Source organism: Bombus affinis, chromosome 12 (assembly GCF_024516045.1).
Source record: "Bombus affinis isolate iyBomAffi1 chromosome 12, iyBomAffi1.2, whole genome shotgun sequence".
NCBI lineage: Eukaryota > Metazoa > Arthropoda > Insecta > Hymenoptera > Apidae > Bombus > Bombus affinis.
Window position 1 is genome coordinate 8,499,727 of NC_066355.1, and position 22,886 is coordinate 8,522,612.

At 41.5% G+C, this 22,886-nt stretch overlaps 3 protein-coding genes and 1 pseudogene across 4 annotated transcripts; all 4 read right to left on the bottom strand.

Moving 5' to 3' along the window:
* Window positions 1–2,519: 2,519 nt before the first annotated feature.
* On the bottom strand, window positions 2,520–6,272 carry LOC126922752 (uncharacterized; annotated as a pseudogene).
* Window positions 6,273–6,319: 47 nt separating this feature from the next.
* On the bottom strand, window positions 6,320–8,741 carry LOC126922699 (uncharacterized). Its single transcript, XM_050735520.1, has 5 exons — window positions 8,499–8,741; window positions 8,167–8,328; window positions 7,803–8,026; window positions 7,469–7,725; window positions 6,320–7,384 (listed from the first exon to the last, which is right to left on the bottom strand). Exons 1-5 carry the CDS (start codon window positions 8,705–8,707, stop codon window positions 6,320–6,322), a joined length of 1,917 nt encoding a protein of 638 aa, XP_050591477.1. The 5' UTR covers window positions 8,708–8,741.
* A 504-nt stretch (window positions 8,742–9,245) lies between these two features.
* Window positions 9,246–12,137, bottom strand: LOC126922784 (uncharacterized). The gene is made up of 4 exons (XM_050735645.1): window positions 12,131–12,137; window positions 11,643–11,930; window positions 9,903–11,555; window positions 9,246–9,565 (listed from the first exon to the last, which is right to left on the bottom strand). The coding sequence occupies exons 1-4, from the start codon at window positions 12,135–12,137 to the stop codon at window positions 9,261–9,263; spliced, it is 2,253 nt and encodes a 750-aa protein (XP_050591602.1). The 3' UTR covers window positions 9,246–9,260.
* LOC126922730 (uncharacterized) lies at window positions 11,846–21,842 on the bottom strand. 2 transcript variants are annotated; one of them, XM_050735596.1, is made up of 5 exons: window positions 21,615–21,842; window positions 15,873–16,093; window positions 13,173–13,336; window positions 12,910–13,101; window positions 11,846–12,522 (listed from the first exon to the last, which is right to left on the bottom strand). In XM_050735596.1, the coding sequence occupies exons 2-5, from the start codon at window positions 16,083–16,085 to the stop codon at window positions 12,309–12,311; spliced, it is 783 nt and encodes a 260-aa protein (XP_050591553.1). In that variant the 5' UTR covers window positions 16,086–16,093; window positions 21,615–21,842; the 3' UTR covers window positions 11,846–12,308. The 2 variants fall into 2 exon arrangements, with proteins under 2 accessions (XP_050591553.1, XP_050591554.1); XM_050735597.1 differs by lacking the exon at window positions 21,615–21,842 and having other exon boundaries at window positions 15,873–16,121.
* Window positions 21,843–22,886: the final 1,044 nt, after the last annotated feature.

Sequence of the window (22,886 nt, forward strand, 5' to 3'; positions counted from 1 at the left end):
TTTCCGCTTCCGTTTTTGAACGTTCAGACTACCGAGCTTTTGATATATGTCATGCATAGTTGATTGGAATGAAAACAACATATTAATATCATTGAAAATACACGTACATTTTACTAAATTACAAAAATCGAACATTTGATACCGATTATCTTAATTGGTTTTGATAATTCTATTGTGATGTATAAAAGGTAACACGTGTTTTCACGCAATTTTACACGTTTCCCGTGGGCAAATTTCCGATTTTGTCCTGTACACGAAACAAATAATAATAAATAATTTGACGCGCGTCGGATCGAAAGAGTTTGGCGCGTCTCGTGCAAGGGCAAGTGGTTCGGTCGAAGAGGGTGGAAGTCGATCGGTGAAATTTCTCTCGATGCGTCTACGCGTCTGGTGTCGTAGCTGTGCCTCTGCGTTTTAACCCCCATTAGTGACCCAAAGCGTCGGTACGACTGAGGGCCAGCACTCCGTTACACGAACAACTTAATGTTATGTAAAAATAGCTGGGGTTTCCGTACGATCGCAGACACGCCGGTTCTCCGTGTATATTAATGCGGGTCGAAAGAAGAGCGAAAACGACGAGGAAAACGCACGCCAGACGAGATCCAGTCGAACCTCGAGCAGATGCTCACCGTTGGAATATCTAAATAAATCCGCGTGTCGGCCGCCCTTAAAATCCTTGAGTCGAATAAGTAATAACGTTCGCCAACCACGGGGTTAGATTCTCTCCCTTTTCCGTATTCCACCTTGCCCTTGCCTGCATAAGCGAGCGCGTCCGATTTCGGGAATTTAATTGGCCCGGGGGAATTCCGCTGCGTGGACTTACTTTACGAGGAAACTTTCGAGATATTTCGTGCCCCGGGAGACGAGAGAATGCATACTTTTCTTCTTCTTTTCTATCGCGAGTTTCGGAGACGGGGAGAGAAAGAGAGTGAGAGAGAGAGAGAGAAGAAGAAGAAGTAGGTACGAGCAACCGCGATGAGATATACTCCTTTCCTCCTTGGCAAGATTTAATCAGTTTTGCCGTCGGACTCGCGCTAGATCTAGCCGGATTATGAAATCGTTGAAACAGGTAGCCAAGTTTCGTTATTCGCTTTTTTCCCGAATTTTACGAAGTTTTGGAAGAGTTAGGAAAATGATCGAGGAACATTGCTTGGGATTGTCGGCCACGCGGTTATCAAAGTGTTTGAACTGTCTTACAATCGGATTTCAGTATCCCAATGTAGCCTCTGTTTCGATAGGTAGAAACCTTTGAGGCTTTAAGAAAATCGAACGGAGACATTCTTTCACGTTCTATTGAAATTTGAGAAATTTTTTGACGATAGAGAAATACGATTTGGTTTGCAAATGGACGGTGTTAACTCGATCGTATTTCTTACGGAAGTATTTATTAAACGTACACAATTATTTTCCTTTATACGCTTTGCCTTCGATATCTTCTTTAATAAAAAAACTTGTAAAGTAAACGTAAAGCGGTAAAAGTTAGGAAAGTAAAAAAGTTAGTAAGGCAGTAAAATATCTGGCTTTAATCAAAATTTGTAGAAGCAGGAAATTGTAAGATTATGTCACAAGGGACGAAAATTTACTCTATAAATGTATCTTAAGTTAAGACGAAGCGTATTCTCACTCGCTTCTCAGCGTTAACTTGAAGATGAAATTCAAAAGACTTCGTTAGCTATAAAAAAAATACCTGAAATTCTACTAATTTAAATTTCCGTTGCATAAATGTAAACTAGAGGGAAGATCGCTTTAAGGTATGAGGTAAGGTATGATGTTGTTGATTCAGAACGGGTTTATTGCTTGATTAATCGTATCTGTTCTTAGAGAGCAATTAGGTGATAGTAATCGCCGGCTTTAAGCAGTTTTCGTACATAGATTAACACGGGCGTTGTACGCGTGTGCAAACATACGAGAGGCCGTCGGGTTCATCGCAACGACAGGACGATTTACGAGGTTTCACAGGCTCGCCTGTCGGCCAGATAGAGCGAATGTGTCAATTACGATAAAGCTCATCGGCGATCGATGTATCTGATGAAATTATTTAGACGCCCGCTGTCAAGCAACGACGCGAACCTATCCCGGTTCGCCGCGATATTACGCAGCTGAGCACTATTGTGTCGCAAATACAATTACTCCACCTATAAATGTTCACTATTGTAGTCTATTTATTGCTTTATTTATATACGCGTGCTATAATTAAATGAAACTGCTGAGAGGGCGAAAAGAACAAAAATACAGCTAAGAATCTAGAGTGGCTGATAAAAATATTTCGATATTTACCGTAGTAAATGTTAGCATAATTTGATTATGGATATTACGTGCGCTAGATAAAACATTTTGTTATTTTACTAGCACCGTAATCAGACACAATAAAAAAATGAGTCATAATCGTATTGATAAAACTTGAAATCAATTTGAAAGCGTATACAAAAATGTTAGAGAATATTTACTGTAAATACTTTAGGAAAATACTATTAAATAATTTAGGAAAAAATTAGTATACTTTAGCTAGCAACTGTATATATAAAAATATGTATATCGCTTTGCAATGTTACGTACCAGTTGGGAAATATGTAAATGGACGATATGTAGCCATATATTTTCTTCCATAGTTTATCGATGTACACACGTGGAAGAATAATTATCGAACGTGATAGTTGTTATTTATAAAATTTATTCTAAATATGATATCGTACAAGTGTAAAATTAAATACTATGTCGTGCACGTTATTATTGCATTTGCGATGAGTTAGCGTAATGTTTGATCTTCTATCTTCTTTGACTAATCGTTTCTCTTAGCGCTGTGTCATCTTCTTATCTTCGTCAAATGAAAAGAAAACTTTTTCGAGCAACTTCCTCACGGAACTTTATTATAGTATTGCGAAAGAACTTGGCAAATTTACCATATAATTGCATAATCTCTTGTAGTGCATCTTCCTTGTCGTTTGTTCTTCGAACTCCGAGTTCTTCTTTAACGTCCGTCTCTTTAACGTTTCACTTTATCTTGCAATTTATCGCGGGTAGTTCATTCTTAGTGAACTTGTCAACTTCTTCGGCTTCTCGTAACTTTCTCTTCCACCTTCACTTTTTACCTCTCGCTTTCTCCTCTCGCTCATTATCCGCATAAACATTTATCTTCTCTTCGAGCATCCTCAGCTTGTCCTCGTTTGATAAATTACAGCTGTTTCGATTATTCGTCGTGTAATCCTTAACACTGCAATTTTTCGTTTGCGTCTTATCCACGTCGTTTATTTTCTTATCGATCTCGGTCAATTTTTCGTACAGCTCTTTGTCTTTCGATGATTTCCTCATATCTTCACCGAAAGCAACTTCTTCCAGTTGTTGTTCGTTCTTCTTTTTCCAAGCTTGTCGCTTATTGAGCAGCAATATCTCATCTTCTAGTTGATCCTTGCCTGTTATCGGTTCTTCTTCTTCCATCAAGTCTGATACAAAGATGCGTGTAACAAATGCGACAAAATACATTGACAAATACACTTTTCAAAATGACGATTAAAGAATCGTCATTTCAATCGATACTGTTGCACCAAACAAGCAAATCAGAGCAAAGGAATCCTACAGGTTTTATTAGGTATTTTACTCATACGTAACTGCGATAAAGATTGACTATTAATCTTGTTCGTCCCTAAATCCTTTAATTTTTGAACTTTGTACGCGTAAATTTCACGAGAAGAGGATTTTTAATGTTTTAAGAATATCTTTGCTATAAAATCGATCCCCTGATAATTCCTAATAGTATACTTACATATTTTATTAAAATGTAGATTGTATAATACCCGATAAAAAGAATGATTTTACGGATTTATGAGTACTATCAATCTTTGCAGGGTTACCTTTGTCTTCTTCGCTAGAATCCTTTCGTTCTTGAGACTGGACGTTAGCAAGAGATTTTGACGTATCTGCTTCAATTTTAATACTCCCTTTCTGATCTTCCGTGTCATCTTTTTTCAAATCGTTTGTCGTCTTTTCTTTCCAAGATCGAGCACTGTACTTATGTGAAAATAAAATCATAATGATACAAGTTATTTAACGTTTCGCTAATTATTGAACCGCGGCTGTTTACGCGATTATGGCAAGTTTCATTCTTTCGACGTTGTATCTCGTTTCGTTCCTTTTACTTTTAGCATGCAAAATAAATGGAAATTTAATTCAAGAGAAACATATTAATTTCGGAAGTAAAAATATCTATAGCCAAATTGCCAACAGATTTTCAGTTTAATCTATCGAATATAAATTAATCACGAAATTGAACGCGATACTAATGACAAAAGGTTGAAAGCGCAAAACTGCACAGCATGCCTCTCACGAATAAATCTCCATTTCATTTCTCTAATTACTCTGATAAAACTATAGAATTGCATAATCATCCACAATCTGCCAATTATGTCTTATCGATGTGACACATACTTTTTATCATCCTTGTCTTTCAGCTTTTCCTCTTTCTTAACCTTCACCCGTATACCGTCCGCATTCGATTCCACGTTCACCATATCCATAGAGTCGTAAATTAAAGGTTCCTCGTATCCCGAATCGAAAGAATCCCAAAAGGCTTTGCTCAGATATTCACGTTTTTGACGCAGAGCAGCAGCTTTATGCATAGTGTCCTTATGTCGTGACTGATCAATAGTACTTGCACCTTTGCGATGCCTACCGTGCTTCCTTTTCCGGTTTTTACGCTTTCTTGGCATTTTATTATTCTTTGTACGTTTATGCAGGCTCCTGGCTAGTCTTTTCCCTTTACGAGCACCGTCAATTCTGTCTAAAGCGTATAAAGACTGTTTATAGATAGAAATAATCGACATTGAATCGTATAATCGTCGCAGAGTTACGGGATTTACTTTCTTGAAAAAGTTGTTCGTTCGTGAACAAGTTTGTGTTGCTCAGTTTCAAGAGGTTCGGCGCGTTCATTAAAGGCGAAAAACTATCTGGCCTCGTCGAATAACTTGCATTACTCGCGTTACTCATTCCTACTTGATACTGAGGAATGCTTTTCCCACCTTTCCCTTCTGCTATTCCATTTGCAGATTTCCCGTTTTTTTCAGCTTCCTCTTTCACTTCAATATATTCCAGCATCAAATCTAGCTGCTTCGCCTGAAATAATGGACAAACTAGCCATATAACGGTGAAAATTTCGAGTTGATAATTCCAACGTATAAAAAGACTTTCAATCATAAAAAAACATTTCTTCCCGTAAAATCGAAACGAGACATCGCGAGTATCAACGACCACTTCTTCCATATTTCTCTGAGATCTAAATAATTTTTTAAAGTATAATAAACTCGATTGCGCCGAAAAAGGTGCGGTAGGTTTAAGAATAGCGTAGAGTAGCGATGGTCATTCGATTCTCAGTCGAGTGAGACGATTCGATGCTTTGTTTCGCCAGAGTTAAGAATCTAACCAGATACTCCTGAATTGATTTAATTTTCGCCTTATCGTCTTCTGCTAGACCACTGTATTCCTTTATCAGACTTTTTATCAATCGAATCTTTGCGTACAATTCGCTAATCTCAGCTTCGAGTTGATCGTTTGGGAAACTTTGAAAGAGGAACTTGTCCCGTGGAAGATGATCTTTATCTTGCTCGTGTATCAATGGTAACGCTGGTGGCTGAAACGAAGTTCGATCGAGAATGTTGGATGTAAACGAGCGTTTGACACGAAATATTTAACTTGTAAAGTCAGATCCGAATAGAATACGCGTTACTTGTTCTAATAAATTTGTTTGCGGATGCACTTCCAACATCCAGTCCAAGAACTCGAGCAAATCGGATGGCAGAGAAATGCAAGTCTTTCTCTGAACCTCGTCGAAGATCAGTCGATTGAGAAGCAGCATGATCTTGTTCAACAACTCTTGCGTATGTTTGATCTGTCACAGTAAAACGCATAAAGCGTTTGCAAGATGTTAAAGGGAATTATTACAAGAATATTGGGAATCTACCTCGTCGTCATTGTTGGTCTGACGATACGATTTATCAGCTGCCATGGTGTCTCTAGTTTTGTGTTTATGATAAAGACCTGGGCCCAACGATACCTTCAGATCCTCGTTCTTTTGTATCTGATGATTTCATGGAAATATAATAAGTAGACTGCGCGTGTCTATTGCGATAGAAAATATCGAATACCTGGTCGAAAATTTGTTCCACGATCTTCGCAGCAAGTTCACCGTGAAGAGCCGAATCCATCTGCGATTCGTCTTCCACGTTATCAGCTACCAAAAGCGTGGAGAATTTCTTCCTCTGGATATCGTTGTCCAAATTCATCGTCTAAAATATTATCGACGAGCCTTTTCTTTAAATTAAATTACACGCTATGTCTTGTTATATCGTTCGCATTTTTTAAAAAATCTCACTCTATCACTTACATCTTCTTCTTTAATTCTATCGTGATGTTCCTCTCCTCCGTTATGAGCTTTCTCTTCGTCCTGTGTAATCTTGCTTTTTTTAATGTTAGTATGATGGTTTCCATTCTTCGATGTACCTTTCTTATGTTTTTTACTACGTTTCTTTGTTGTCATCTTTTTGTTCTTGCGATGTCTTCGTTTTCTGCGATTCTTATTCGACTTGGCGGCATGATCTTCCTTTTTCCTTTTTTTCAACGCTTTACCATAACTCTTCTTCTTAACGGCATGTTCTTTTCTTTTTGAATCTGCGTTTCTAACAATGCCGCCGTAATCGTCCTCGTCATCGTCTAAATAGTCATACTCCTCAACATCCTTCGAGTTAAATAGCTCCTGATTCTCATCATCTGTGTCATCGTACGAGTTTAATAGCTGAAAATTGTCGCTCGCCTTTTCTTTATCGCTCGAATATAGATCATAGTCCATTCTCTCGGAATCGCGATTACGTCGATCCTCGTCATCGTCATACGTATCATAAAGAGTCCCAACTTCCCTTTTCGTTCTTCTATCATCTTGAAATAATTGTTGAATATCTAAAGGCGGATGGGTAACGAGAGCAACCTTGGTGGGATCTTCAGTCTTTAACGTCGTTCCATTTTCAATCGGAGCCCTATCGATGAAACCATTAACCGGGCTCTTTTCATATTTCGTTGTATCAGATTCAATATATGCAAGGGTATTCGAATCGACGGTTTTCAAGCTTCTGCTGAGTCTGACCCTTATGTCTTTGTCGAAATCGTCGATCCATTCCAGGGGTTCGACAAAAGATTCATGCAGGTCCTTAGAGCTAACGATCGTCTGTTTCACGCGATCTATATTTTGGACGTGCTCCCATCCACGTGGAACCTGTGATTCCAGATATTTACGGTTCTCGTAAGGAGAACGCGAATCTGTGTCAATATATTGCTTCTGGCCCGTTAATGACCAGCTCACGGCATCTTTTCCTTTGGCCCCGCCGTTTCTCACTCCGCTCACCTGTGATTCAAGGTTTATAGAGCGAAAGAAAGTAAGTCGGGCCAATAATTTATTGGAAATGCTTAGATTTTACTCGTTTTTTACCTTTTGTGTTTGCCATTCACCGGTCGTTCCGATAGCGCTAGGTCCTCGTAATTTTTCCCCGGTGCTGTTACTTTGCTCCGACCCGCCTTTAAACATATCGTCTGTGCTTTTAAGAGCAAAATAATTACTTCGGGAAACGTTCGCGGCGTGGCTTTCATGCCGGCCAGATGATTCGGCTGGATACGTTCTTTCGCCAATTTCGGATTTCCCTGATCCAGTGTAAACGAGCAAAAGAGGCGATAAGTTGGGGCTGGAAACTGAACAGCAAAATCGAACATAACCGACGTGAGTCGCGCCGATTCCATGCGATGGAATTCGATTCAGCGACGTTTACCGGATGTTTTAGTTGGATCATCGCGAACTTGCGGAGGCTCGACTTGATCTTTAAACGGTTCGCCCGCTATTCTATCGATGGGATCTACTTTGTCGTAAGATTCGTGATACATCCTCTGATCTCCCTTTATTCGAGGTTTTACTTTTGTCTCGTCCTCGTTCCAGTCGTATATTTTTTTTAACTCTTCGTACAGTGGTTCCACGTTGTCAGGCGCTATTTCTTTTCTAGCAGACACGAGAATAAAATATTTATAACGGAGAATACTGTACAGAACGAATGCTGTAACGAAGCGTTCAGAGGACTAAAATCAAAGCTAAACGATACTGAGACGAAGAAATTTCTAGGGCCAATTAGGATAGCATACTTTTCATCCAGATATTGGATATCATCGCAGAAATCGTCGATTGCTCCGGGATCCGAATTTGTATCCACTTTGAGAATATACTTTGCCGGATTTAGTATCATTTCGTTATTCGTGTCAGCGTCTAAAAACTTGTCTTCGTTTCCCACCACCGGTTCGTTTAACCTATCAACATACTAAGATCACTACTTGAGCTTAAAAGTTTCTCGCGTAAGTATACACCAATATCACGATCACGCAGGTCAGTGTGTCATTTATTTGATAGATTCTACTATTTTTCGTTCGAGAATTTACCGCTGACCTCTCGCGACTAATGCTGTTCACGTTGTCTTCACCTTGATCCCAGTCGTTGGTTGCTGGAGGATCCTTCGTCTTTCGCGAATTTAGCTTTCGTCGATAACGTCGCCGCTGATTTCTTCGTTACGTTCCTTTCTATTCCAGCCGGATTAAGGAATTGCTGCACCGGCACTCTGTTCCCCGTTTTTTCCTTCTGTTTCATCTCCTTTCGTATCGCCTCGTCTTGCTCGTCCTTGATTTCCGTCATAGGTGGTTTACATTTTTCGCCGCTCTGCCCGTCTACGACTACGACATGACGAATAGAGACATGAGCTCTAGCGTGATTCGTCTGCGACTATGGCTACAGCGAATGCGTGCTCTGTGACGAATAAAACATCCGAAATGAATGTAGGTAAACGCCACGTAAAAATCTGCTGTTAGATACTTAGCTTCCATCTCTTTGTATTTATAAAAATACAACAAATATATTATACAGAAAAGATATCTGTGAAATATTCAAGGAAGTGGTAAAAATTTACATATATTTGATATTAAAATCGTATAAAGAGAGTGCAGTTTGCTATATAAATAAAACTCCTGACAACATATTCAATTTAAAAATTGTCCCTCCGTGAACATGAAAAGTTTGATTTATTATATTCTTCTGCTGACATCTTCGTGTTTAATTGCTGCGACGTATTCGTCAAGACACACATTCACCTTAACTCATAGCCCAACCTGGTGATATCGAATCGATGATTTGAGTGGATTATTGGAAATCTGGCGAAACTTTACTACATAAGATTCTAGTAGTTTTGTCGTTAGTTTTTCGATGGGGAAGTGCACGCGTGATTACCAGGTCCCGCGTCGGATTCGATGGCGCTCTTGTCTTGATAATTGTTTTTACTTCGCTGTTGCTCGCTTGTCGGTGACAACGATTCGTGATCCTGCTGCTCGAGGTTGCTATCGTAATCGTAGTATTCAATTACACTCGGATTACGTCTTTTTCTCTGGCGAGGTTTCTTCTTTTTGTCGATTTTCTCTTTAATCAACAGATTCACTTTATCTTTCTTTTTGTCGCTGTACGCTGCTCGTTCTTTCCTTCGTGTTACTACGTCGCTTTTTTCTGAAAATAATCCATAAACGTTTAGTTACTGTTTTTCTTTCTCTAGCATCAATTTCCTTTTCGTTTAAACAGCGTTTACGTTAGATACTTCCAGGTCAACCGAGTCGATCCACTTTCAATGATTTGGCTCGTTACAGGAGGTTGTATAAATATTACGGAAAAATCGTAATTAAATTAACGTTCGTATTATTTTGTCGTATAAATAAATTCTAAAGAAGTTTATAGTTCATCGATTTTTTCAAATTTTATTTGAGACTTGACAATTATAGAAACTAAGCGAAAAAATAAATATACGTGACGACAAAAGTACGAAATAAAAGCTCGACGATAGTTTTACCTGCAGCAGCCTGATGTTGATTTTCCTCCTCCTCTTTGTCACTGTAATTCGCATCGGCATCTTCGACATCGTCGTTAGAGTACTCCATATACTGCAATATTCTTCTCTGACCATATTTATCATTCATTATCCTATCGTCCATTCCATTGGTCATTATGAATATTTCTCTATATTTCTTATTGCTTGCTTCTTTATTCCCTCCGTTCGACTCTGCCTCCTTATTAGATCCCTGAACGGAGTCTCCCTTCTCTTTATTGTCGTTAAACCGCCCCTCTGCGTTCGTAAATTTATCCTTTCCGCCTAGGTCATTACATTTCTCAGCTGCACCGTGATCGACGTTCATAGCCATCTGATTACGAGCTGCCTCTCCGAACCAGTTTCGAGTTCCTTCTTCATTGACGCCGCTTTGTTCCGTTCCTTTGTCGAGGTCTGCAGAGTTCTCAAGTCGTTTCTCATCCACGTTCCTTTCTTTCATCGTGTTCGTAGACGCGGGCGTGTCTTCGTATGGCACTTCCTTAAGTTTATTCTTCCGAAAATCAAGCACCACGCTACCAACCGGAACTTCGTCGTTTCTCGGCTCTGCATCTCGTTTATTCGCACCTTCGACAGGCTTATCGACCTGCGACGTGTGTAACTTCATGTTGTAAAGCATCGAAACCGATTTTCCACCTTTCTGCTCGTTCTCCACGATCGTCTTCTTCTTCACGTCAACTATATTCAACAGAAACGGCGATTGACCACCGTTCGGTAATTTTTTATCGTCATCCGCGTTACTGAACTCGATCAGATTCTTGTTTTCTGACTTGACCAGGATATTAATATTTCCTGAATCTTTGGCAGACCTCCTCACCTGCGGAGACGATTCTTCGTGCTCGTCGTTGGTTTCTTCGACTTCTTTTGTCCGTTCGTTGTCTTCGCGCAAATGCCTCTGAGGTTCAAAGACTTTGATCACCTGTTCTCCCTTGCTCGAGCCGACATTTTCTTGATTCGAGGTTTCGGTAGACGAAGCAGCCTGCAGTTCATTCGCCGTGGATTCGAAGGTTTGCAAAGAATTTCCCTCGGGACTTTCACCCTTTTCTTTGTTCTTCATCAACTTGTTTTCCATCGCGTTCTGATTTTCCCGCGATAGATCCGATTGTTCGCAATTTCCGCCTGTTTCCGTGTTTTTACTCTCATCCGTGGCCGCCTTTGAGACGTCGGAAGCCGCGGTATCTGCCGGATTATTCGTTAATTCGCTCTCACGTTCGAAAGCGTTCCTCGCTTGCAAATCATTCGACAAAGATTCTATTTTACCGGAAGCATCCGCGACGCCGCAGCCAGATGTCTTTGATATTTTTATGGAATTTTTCTCATCAGCTGCCGACTTGTTTCCATCCTGAGCTTCGTTTAAATGACGTTTCTCATCTGACGGCGTTCCTTTGCTACGTCTTTTACGGTCATGAAGCTCTTTTAGCGTGTCCTCTTCAAGGTACGGGTCCCCAAACCCCGCTCTATGAAAGAGTTTCGGGTTACCATCGTCGTTATTAACTCCAGTCCTCTTCGTTCTCCACACTTTCAGATGAGCATTCTTCTCATCAAGATCCTCGGTGCTTGGCTCACGCTTTTTTAAATTCAACCTTTCTGCTCCTAGACTTTCCCACCAGCCGAAGTTTCCTGAAAAGATGCAACATTTTAAGCTAACTTTCTTTCTACCTGCTTCTCAAGCACGTGTTTATCAAATTAAAACGCTTTTCTTTATACTTTCGTCGTCGTTTTCACTTTTTTGGTAGTTGTTTCTTCCACCAGCAGTTCGCTTCTTCTGTTCCTGCTTGTTGCTCTGCTTTTCTTTAACACTCAAAGTATCCAAATTTTTGGAATTCTCGCCCCGTTTTTTGTCAGTTTCATTCAGGCTTCTTTTTAGTTCTAATATCGTTTCTCTGAGAGATTCCAGCGACGTCGCCTCGTTCTTCTTCGTTTCGGCTCGTTGATTTCTCACGATCAACGCGCTACCCGCTTCCGTGTTTGCTTCTTTGTCACCGTCCAAAGAATCTATTTAATTTTTTATCGTTTCAACCGTTTAAAGTCAAAATCGATAGTAGAGCATCCTGAAGATTGTCCTAGTTTCTGCCGTGTCTCATTTTAATCAGTTAGCTATTTTTCACGAGTGTACTCGTCACGAAGAAATGACAATGTTTTGTGCTATGACGAGCCCTGTCAGTAATAAAATTAAAAAAATAAAACCAGTATACTCGTCATCGTCAGCTTAGTTACACAGTTTCGTTTAAAACAGTGACTGGTTGACTTTTAGCCGATGAGCAAATTTTAAATAAAAACATTAAAACTCTACATTCAAATTCACATTCGGGTTCTCTCAGCTTGGACGTCTTAAACCCGCGGAACCTTTCAGGATAACCAAATACATCGAAATTAGATCGTACTAAGTCTATTTTTTCGACCGGCGTCGTAATCGTGGATCCATCGATCCTCAAATTTATCCTTTTCGTTTGCTGAGTTTTTGTACGAGTTCAGCCAGTCGCTCAGAGAACAAAGATCCTTCGTATTGGACCAGTTTTTCCGAATCTGATTGTCTATCGTTTCTTTGTCATCGGCCGGAGAAAGATGAACCTCTTTTCTTTTCTTTCTACAAGAATCGCGCAGATGCTTTTAATATAGGACCGATAATACTTACGAGGAAACCCCGGTGACTGATACACGCCGATTTTCATGAAACTTCGCGCAAATGTTCATCTTTTACTTTAAGGGAGAAATCAACCCTTTTATCCGATCTATTTCCGATTTATTTCCGATCTATTAGAGGTAGTTGAAATAAAAATTTCTCTGTGTCTCGAGGCTTATGAGTCTGCGAGAGAATTTCGTCGAAGAAATCGGCTTTTTGCGAAAATTACGTAAGAAAGTGATATTTTCAAAAAATTGTTCATTCGGATTTGTAACTCTCAAGACACGGCATGATTTTTATCATTCACCGGGTTCCCCTTGTTAGAATATTTTAATAACAGAAATACGATACCCCTTTTCATACGCATCGACGTCATCGAGATCGACGTTCCTCTTGAACGTCATGTCATTATCAAAACGCAATCTGTGGTAAAGTTCCAGAGGATTTTCATCTCTGTACGTATTTCTATTCAACTGCCGTGTAGTTTCGTAGTTCTCGCTAGAGTCTCTTTTCTCGCGTAATTTATTAACGTTTTGACTGTTCCTTCACAGATGTTTAATTCATTATTCGTGAGGTATGAAGTATCGGTTAGTGATTTTCATTAGTCAACTCACTTCTTCCAATCCTTTTCGCGATTAACATCACGCAGTGCTTGATCTATCCACTTTAAATCGGTTTGAGCCTTCAGAACATCTTGTAGGAACTTATTTAATGCTGGACTGTTCTCGTCTGTGGATTTAGCCGACTCTTCGTCTCGCTGATCCTCGCTAGATTTCGCCTGCGAGATCAATGATAGTATAGGAAAAGTCTGCGTAAGAGTAGACCAGAGTCGATTCTTATTTTTTATTCCATTAACATACCGCAGTGTCGAAGAGTAAACAGAAATTTGTTACAAGATACTGTTCTTATTGTCAGCAATTTTCCAATATTTTTCAAAACATGCAATACAAAAGTACCAAAAGTAAGTAAAAAGCTGTATACGGTAAAACCTACACACGCTGAACTCCGCTATAAGTAAACCACTCGTTTTGCGATAGCGAACGAAAGAAAGAAAGAAGAAATGTCGATAAAAAGGGAAAAAGCAAATAAACTTGAAAAAGAATGATAATGCATGAACGTAGGCGTGAGCTTGTTGAATTGGCCCCGTGTTCCTAGCAGTATTTCTATCATACCATTATCCCGACTATACCACCGTTAAGAGCTAGTGCGTTAAGCTTTATTTAACGTCGACGAAAGCGACGTTCTACGTTCTACCCGCTGTGGTCTCTCGTGGTGGCGTGTCTTGTCGCTGACAATTCTCCTCCTATAATAATACCGGGTGCGCTTTCCGTTACGCATCGTACGACTCTCGTCCTTTTGCCAGCGCGTGCGAGACGCAGCCAAGACAATGGGATTCTACGTGGAGAAACGTGCGCGGGGCCGCGGATACGGCCACGGTGTTATTAAAAATTCACTCCCTCTAGCGCCTGAAGTGGCCTCTGGCAATCTGCATCTCATTCCCGGCGGGCCCTTGTGCCAGCCAGCCATCAGGTGGCTGCCAGCACGCGGAAAAAGGGGTGGAAAGCTCGGCCGTGGAAACGCTAGGGGTTTGCCGTCACCCTGTGCTGTCCTACCAGAGCCAGAGTTGGCCCTTTTCGTACAACGCTACGACCGTCGCCTCGACGCCGAACAAAAAAGTCTTACACCCAATTACGCGCGGCATTTAACTAAATAAACACTCGCCATCTTCCTCTTTCAGTTCCCTCCGCGACCGAGCTCGACGTCTGCGGCTGCTATGCTCAACCTCTGTCCGTTTTTTCCACTCTCCGTTTCTCACCATGTTCTTCTCTTTTTCTCGTTACTCCTATGTTCCTGCGGAACTTAATGAAGTCCCGTTTTAATATACTTTGCCCTACGCCTTCGTTTTTCTTTTTTTTTTCTTCTTTTCTTTCTTTTGTCAGAAACGACTGTTTGCCCGTGGAACGTCACAGAAATTTCGTTGTTGTTCTCGTCCGCTGAAATCCTCTCCGGTATCTTTAATCATTCTCGTCGCGGTCTCCAAATGAAACAAGATACTTCCCTATGATCACTTGTTGAACGTTATGGAGATCCCTCCCTTCCATTTGCAACCTACCGGGATTACGCGTTTCTGTTATCGGTTTCGTCCCGTGCACCGTGAAACTGAGCTTTAACGTTCGGCCGCGATTGCTTGAAAATTGTTGAAACTCCTGGACGCTGGATTTCGATATAGGTAGATATTTCTAGAGTCTCTAAGAAATTAGACTGGTCAGTGTCGTTTTCTATCGATTTCTCGGTCTCATTGCTCGAGCAGGTGTGTAGGGCCATTGATATTCAATTTAAGAAAAAAAAACAGGAGATTCGTTCTTGTATATGATTAAATGTTAATTGAATTTTGCTCCATTCGAACTAAATGGATCGTACGTAATTCGATAAAATAATATAAAAGAGAAAACGTTGTGCGTTTATTATTTCCACGTGAAACGAAAGAAACTTTTGAAACACCCCGAATATATTAAAGACTAACAGCGTCCGTATAGTATACAAGATAATTATTCTGGGCAAATTTCACGATCGAATTGTAAAATATTAACGTATAGCCAACTCAGACAACTTGTCGTTCTTCTTAATTTACCTTTCATTTCGAGCCACAAAGTCCAGCCTCGATTTTACCGTAACATTTAGGTCGTGGCGTTGTATTTTAACGAAAGTCTAGGCCAGCGTGTCTTCTCTCCTGAAAGACGTACTAACGATATCTAGATCGTTTGCCGAGCGGCGTTCCTCTCGCAAGCTCTCCATCAATCGCGTTCCGTGGAGGGCGGCAGAGGAGCCAAAAGTACGGCGAGCATAATCAATCACGAGACGTTTTCGGCCTGGATACGCGGGCTGGAGGGCTGTAGACAGTTCGCATAGTTCCGAAACGGAAACGGTAATATCGCTGGCCCGGGGCGACCACCCCTTTGTCATTTTGTCATCCGGCGTAAGGACGAATCGGCCATGGAGGGAACAGGAGAGACAGAGCAGAGACGCGAGAAGACAAAGCAAGACGGCCAGTGTGTTTTCCACGAAAAGAAATTAATGCTTGAGATATTAAAACGCGTCCGAAAGGAAACGCCTGTCGTCCAGAGTTTGCCACGTCGACCGCGTTCTGCTATGCTATCAGCAGACACTCGTCCTTTCGGTTATCCATCGCTGGACACGGATCTTTCCTTTTGCTCTTTAAGAATCTATCCCTGTTGTTTCCACCGGCAGATCGAGATCGCACCACGAATTTACTTACTTAGTCGCTTCACCGGAGAATCGGTCGATTCACTTACCTTCGAATCCTTGTTCTCGCCGTCGACAATGGAAACTTTCGATTCCTCCATGTTCTTCGAGAATCCTGGGTTCACGTACGTGTTCCCGTGTTCGTTCTTTTGAGCTTCGGCTGATACGTGGATCGGCAAGATGACGGCCAAGATGACGTAAATTAAGAGCGACGGACGACGACGATTATCCAGCGGGCAAACCGTGAACACGATCGTCCTCATTGTTCTACCTGCGATTAGACGTACAGTAGAATTTCGTTCGCGTTAAAGTTACACGCGTCTCATTGCAATGTTAATTTCTGAAAATGTTTCGTATAAAACGTTCGAACGCTTTCACAAGCCACTCTAACAAAGTATGAGATATCCAAAGTATAATAATCGTAATTAACCGCGATAATTAACCGAGAGTTAACAGTTTTGCCTCGCTTCCAGTTTGGATTCTATCGTAGTTTGTTCTCGTTTCGCGGATATAATTCAATTTCGTTAGAATCGGCCGGCCGACGCTTAACGAATTCGTGCACGCGTACGACAGACTGAAAGTGCATAACGGCCTATTAAGAGCCGATCCGAGAAAGTCATTAATTCCACGGTGCACATAACTTTGCTGTCACAATTTGCATTTCGGCCGTTCTTTCTTTAGGCACACGGGGGAAATTAAAAACGTCGGATCGTAAAGCCTCGAAAAGAAGTAAAATATCACCGGTCCCGCGCTGGCTGAATCGTAATCAACCGACTTTTCGCTTAAGAGAAAAACGCCAGTTCGTTGCGTTCGACTTTTCGGCTGGCGGTTGAAAAGCTCGTGGCAAAGCTTTGGAAAGCAGGACAGACGTTCGATAAGGGAAACGTAGAGGAAGGTTTCGGGCCGTATCGTTTGGCCAGAACGCTTGCTTTCAATCCTGGAATTAATATCCAACAGGGTCGCAGTTAATTTTACAAGGGTAATTTCCAGAGAGTCTGACGGAAAGTCGTTGCCATTCGAGTTGGGTGGTTACTAAATTAACGTTGTATGGAGGCTGGCCGAGGTACGTGCGAGGAAAGGCCGGCCACGCCGCAAAATGTGAGACAAGACAAAGGAAAATAGGGCAAGTAATTTGAAACGAACGAAGCTATTTCACAGCGAAGAGGGCTGTGCAGTTATTCGGACCAGAAGATTTTCAATGGGAATAATTCTGGCGATGATTCCTCCCCATTTTGCATCACTGAATTTCACCACCGGACTGGATATCGCCAATCTGTCGCTTTCAATATTCGAATCGCGAAATCTCTCTCTTTAATATTTCCGTTATGACATTGGCCATTCATTACGTTTCATCTTCCGCGGACTAAATTGACAACTTTTATCAATTACGTTTTACGAAATTAAAAACGAAAATTCCTTTGACCTTACGGCTACATTTCTATAAATCGTAGATTCCAATAGATGATAAAGCTACATATCGTAATATAGGTAGCAGATTTTTTATTTTTTTCGTTGTTACGTTAACCATATCTCGCGATATACTAGTCAGACCATTGTACGTAAAGTTGAAGATTCCTACATCTCAAACTCGATTGAAATCCTGAAATCGTTCGTTGACGATGGTCGTGTTTCACGAAATTCTCGTTTCGTCTATCGACGATATTTCTACGTAGAAAAGGGTTAAAGAATCTCCGTAAGACGAGCGTAAACCGTAAGGATCGATTTAAACGTTTCGATGACGCGGTTCGTAGTCTCTTGGGGCTAATTACAGGAAGAGATTCGGTGGCTTCGTCCCCCTGTTATCAGCGCGAAAACAGGGAGCACGGTGAATTTCCTGCCGATGAAAACGCAAAGAATGAAGAGTTAAGCGATCGTTTCTTTCTCGGCCGATCGTTCGAACGAGAATAAAGAGGGAGTCGGAACCGTAAAAGATTTTTGTTCGGTTCGAGGAAAGCTACTCTCTTTACCGTCTCCCTTTCTCTCAATCTTCTCCCGTTCCACGTCCACACGTTCCTTCCACCCTTTTTTGCTCAGACAAAAGTTTTGCATGCCGCGAGCAAGTAAGCAAGCGGGCAAGTCGCAGGATCGAGAAAGGGCCGGATATTTTTGTCGTTTCAACGAAAAAAAATCGCAAATAAAAGAGCGAAGGCACCAAAAAGAAAAAGAAAAAAAAAACCGAAAAAGAAAGAAGCTGCAAAGGGAGGTGTACCAGGGGCTTGTTCAGCGGATAGAGAAGGGATGCTATCCGACATAATGTACCGCGTAAGAGCCATTAGGTTATTAAAAACAGTGCTGGCTAAACACGAGTAACAAACCGGCTGGTGGCCACCGAGGGATGCGACAAAGGCGAAAAATTAGCCTTGATAACTTGCCGTTTCGATGTAAAGCAAAGAAGAAGCTACGGTTTGGTAGGCTCTCTGATTCGCAGGCGGGTAGAAAAGATCAGCAGAATCAGAGGACAAGGAGTAATCTCGACTACCTTGGCCGTACGTTCATGGCGAGAATTGATTCTCCCGTAAAATGCTTTCGCTTTCATTTCGCCAGGTTTGTTAGTCATTCGCAATCTCCCCCTCTCTCTCTCTTTCTCTTTCCGTCTCTATTTGCCAAGATCTCGTTTACGAGAGCAGTCGCCAGGTTTAAGGAGTTGTTTCGAGTTGCGACTATTAATTTCGGCTCGCGAATGTTACGCGTCTTAATTAGAAAACGAAATTTTGTAATTCTATTGGTAGAGCGAGAATGTCGGATCGTAGTCGGAGAGGTAGAGATAGCGGAAGATTTAACTGATAACAATACGATTACCTGGTGCTGCTTTTATCGCTAGGATCTTCGAACGAGCAACCTCGTTCCGAAATACGTAGAAACGCGTACGTCATCGGTGATAATGTTGGCGGGATCGATTTACGTCACGATGTGCCAGACAAATCATGTACGTTGACGTTTCGCATAACAAATTCCAGTTGCACGCCGACTGTTTCGCCTCGAGCAATCGATACTTCGTTTCTATCGTGCTACGATTCTTGCGCTCGCTGGCTCCTCGATTTATCAACGCGCGAAAGCGTGTCAACGTTAACGCCATAGCTCATAAATAGATGGCGGATATTTATGCGATACCTTTGTGAAGATAATTTTAAAAAAAAGGATGGAACCTTGATGGAGAATTGTTTTCCCTACAAAATGTTGTAACGTGTACCATACTTTGCATATCTTTTGTGAGTTTTCACCGTTGAAACTAGCAAGTATTGCATTTGGACATTGGTTTATTGTTATTAATGGATGATTTTTAGCAATAGCGAAGGTAAATCTTTGCAAGAACGTTGCCGGCTTGCAATTTATTCCAGTGGCGAGAAATACGTTGAAGCATACTGCGCGCTCACGATCCAACGAATAATGACTGGTTGAAATTCAGTTTATTTCGGCATATGGACGTAAACGAAACTTCTTACGAGTTAGAATGGGAAGAACGAGGAGCAAGCGAGATGGTAGCGAACGAAGTTAGTCGAGAATTTCGTTACGAGGCTCGCAGCCCTCGCGAGCAAATATTCAAACCCAAGGCGCCTACTATAAACGCATAAAATAGCGTATAAGTCTCTATATTAGTTTCCCCGTACGCCATAGATGAACGAGTATATAACGAAATGTACACATTTTAAGCAATTTCCTGGAGGTCGTATTTAACGCTTGGACTTAACCAAATCGTTCCAAACACCTTCCACCGATTTTCTTTCGTACGACTATTCTCATCGAGAGTCATACGAAAGTATTTGAACAATTACAGAAACTTTTCGTAAGCGCATTTATCGATATGACCACGACGCTTGTATCTCGTTACGGTGCTAATGAAATTTCAACGTATCTCTTGTATTAGGTTGTCCGAAAAGTTTCTTTCGTTTTATAAGGAAATAGACGCACAATGTTTTTTGTTTTATATTATTTTTATATCATTTTGTTCTGTTGAAATTAAACACCGCGACATTTCACAGACTTGGTTTCGCGTTTGTACAAAGGTGCACTGTTGGAAAAAACACGTTTGCGAAAGAAAGACACTTCTCGGACAACCTAATATCAGACGTACGATATATTCACGAGAATTTTCTATAGTTACAAACACATTAAAGAATTACTGTAAATTCCATGATACGTAGGAACGTATAAAAGAGATTCGCAAGTTTGCATTATTATCGCGTGATTGTGTTTGGAAAGGTTGGTGATCGGGACATTTAGCGTCTCATCAACTCATTTCCAACTCATTTCTGCGCTTCGTTTCCGAACAAACGGACATCGTACCGGTATTTTTGAGGAAGAAAAGTCAGAATGATGATGCCGAGCGGAATGATCACGCGATCTTTCTCTCTCTCTCTCTCTCTCTCTCCGGTCCCGTCTTTTCCGCTCTGATTGATTGCGTATACACGCGTGGCGGCTCGCTTTTGCTCAGGTTAACGCAAATGCAAAGGGAACAAACAAACGGGGAATACAAATCTAGAGTGAAATGAACAATGCCTGGGAGAGTTACTGCCTCCTAATTGAAACCAACCCCCGGTACACCCTTCGTTTCCTCTTTCCCATTCCCTTTCTCTCTTTCGCTCGGATACACGCTGTCCCGTTTGCTCGTGTTCTATGCCGTTCTAATCCTCCTTTTCTCTCTCGTACACATTCCTGTTTCTCCTGCCCTCTTTCCACCTCTCTCACCCTCTCTCTCTCTTTTACCGTGCACCGCCTAATCGTCTCGTACAGATGCGTGCCGCGCTTTCTCTCTATCCGCGCATAAAGCGTATAGTTTACGACAAAAGTTCGGGCTCGAGTTTAACAAAACGACCGTTGGCCCGTTGGAAAACGCGAGCCGGTGTTTACATGCGTGGAATGAACAAGTATCGATCTACCGTTCTATAGATGCACGAAGGTGCACTGCGCACCAAACAAAGAAATCAAAGTAACGCATTATTTCCTGGTATTTCTGGCATAAATGCGTCGTCTACCGTGCGTTCGGACAAAAAACGAATCCACCCGCGTTCGTAAACTGCATCCTGTGCCTTTCGATCGTCATCGCGTCGCTCACGTCCAACATCATCGATAACGTTCGCCTCGTTATCTGCCTTGACAAAGAGTATCATCCTCATCCTCTGCTCCGTCCCCTTTTCATCACTTCGATCGTCCTCGAAACCATTTTGTCAATAATACGTTACCCAGTAAACTGCAGACTTATCCGTCGTGATTCCATTTCTCGGAGCCATTTATACGCGAACTCGGTCACGACCCGCTCTGCAGTTACTCGATGCCCGGTGCTTCCGGTTCGATTAACGAAGAAAATAGCACTCGAACGGACGAATTCGTTGTTTCCGCGGGACCGCTGCCAAAATAACTTCTACGTCGGCATAATCGACGCATCTTACCGGCTTGCTCTTCCACGATGGCGGGTAAAACCGGAGGGAAACGCGCAGGGGAGGAAGAGTGGAAGAAATTCGCCGGGAAAAAAAAAACGATGCTCTTTATAGACAAAGTTTCGTCCTGCATTCGTACAGGGTCCGCGTAATATTATAAATAATTCCGCGACGGAGAGCTTGGCTAACTCAGCCGGTAGAGGGGATAGCGTAATAGAAGAAAAAGAAGGGAAAGGAAAAGAAGAAGATGAGGAAGGAGGAGGAAGAGTAAAAATGGCGGGTGTTCACAAGGTTTTATCCAAGCGTAGTTTACAGTGGATATTACAGCGAGGTGCTCGTGCGGCCGAGCAGTAAACAATTCGAGGCATTTTAATGCAGCCCCCAGTGGGCCGTAAGAAGGACTCGAAACTAACGTACCTTATGCAGCCCTTCGCGGAGCTCTTCTTTCGAAACGAAGGAAAGCGCGAATGAAAGAAGAGGCGAAGGAAGAGAGGCCTTATCCCTTAAGGCGTTCGTACGACCATCGAAAAGGCATACTATAAGGCGACTTCGATCTCGAACAGCCGGGTAAGCCTACTCTCGTTTCTTTATCCCCGGTCTCTTCGTCCGCAGCTCGTTCCGTTCTATGCTGCTTCTCGTGTGTTTCGCTCTCGCGCCGCCAACGTCAAATCGAAATCCTCCACAGATTTGCGGCCACCACCTGGTCACACGCGTAATACCGGCATTTTATTGTGTAATTTCTGATAACGTTCGATAGGGAATTATATACGCTCCTTGTTCGTAAGTATTAGGATATTTATTATTAAGCTTGGAATATCGTCAGGATATTACGACAGAGATCTTTGTGAATTATTTAATTAATTATATTAAATTTGTTAGACTAATCTTTCGTAAAAGAGCTTTCTATAGCACCAAGATGTCTTACGAATCGAGATATATGTCAGAAATATTGTCAATCGAGGATATGGTTTAAGGAAATGTAAAAAGTGTAGTAATTGGTAAAAATCAATTTATCAATAGGTTTTGCGTAAACGGATAGACAGGAAAATGTAGGAGAGCAACTTTTCACGCTTCGAAGCTCGATCGATTTGAAACAGTCTTTTACGTAATGTTCTTTGAAAGGTAGCTTTTAACCAAATGGATAATAACATGTATCAATGTCAGGGTTGTTAATTCGTGAGGTATTTAATGGATTAGTTATTTCTCTCGAAACGAAAAGAATTTACACTCGTCGTTCTTGGTCCATTGTCGAAACTTTGTCCATTTCGTCATAAATATATAAACCAAGAACTTCTTCGTAACGCGAAAGAAAATCGTAATTGAATCACTGCATTTAATCAGGTGCACAACGTTTATAAATTGTTTCATCTGCTCCGCCCTGTGAGAATCGTCAAGCTTCTTGGTCAGTATTTTGCCACGTTTCAGCTAACAAAAAATTGTATTATTTAGTACGACTCATGCTCGTCGCTAATACATTTTCGTTCAGTGAAAATGTTAGCCTGGTACAAGTTCAAGTCGGACGATCCTGCAAAACATATCCCTCAAACTGGCTGCTTTTAAGGAGCGTTCACAAAGATCGTAGGTTTAAGTATAGCGGCATCTAAACGAAATACGATAAGCACTTAGCCTGGCCGTATCTATCAAATATAACCCTTATACCGGTGGTTAGAGGGTGTGGTGCACCCCTGG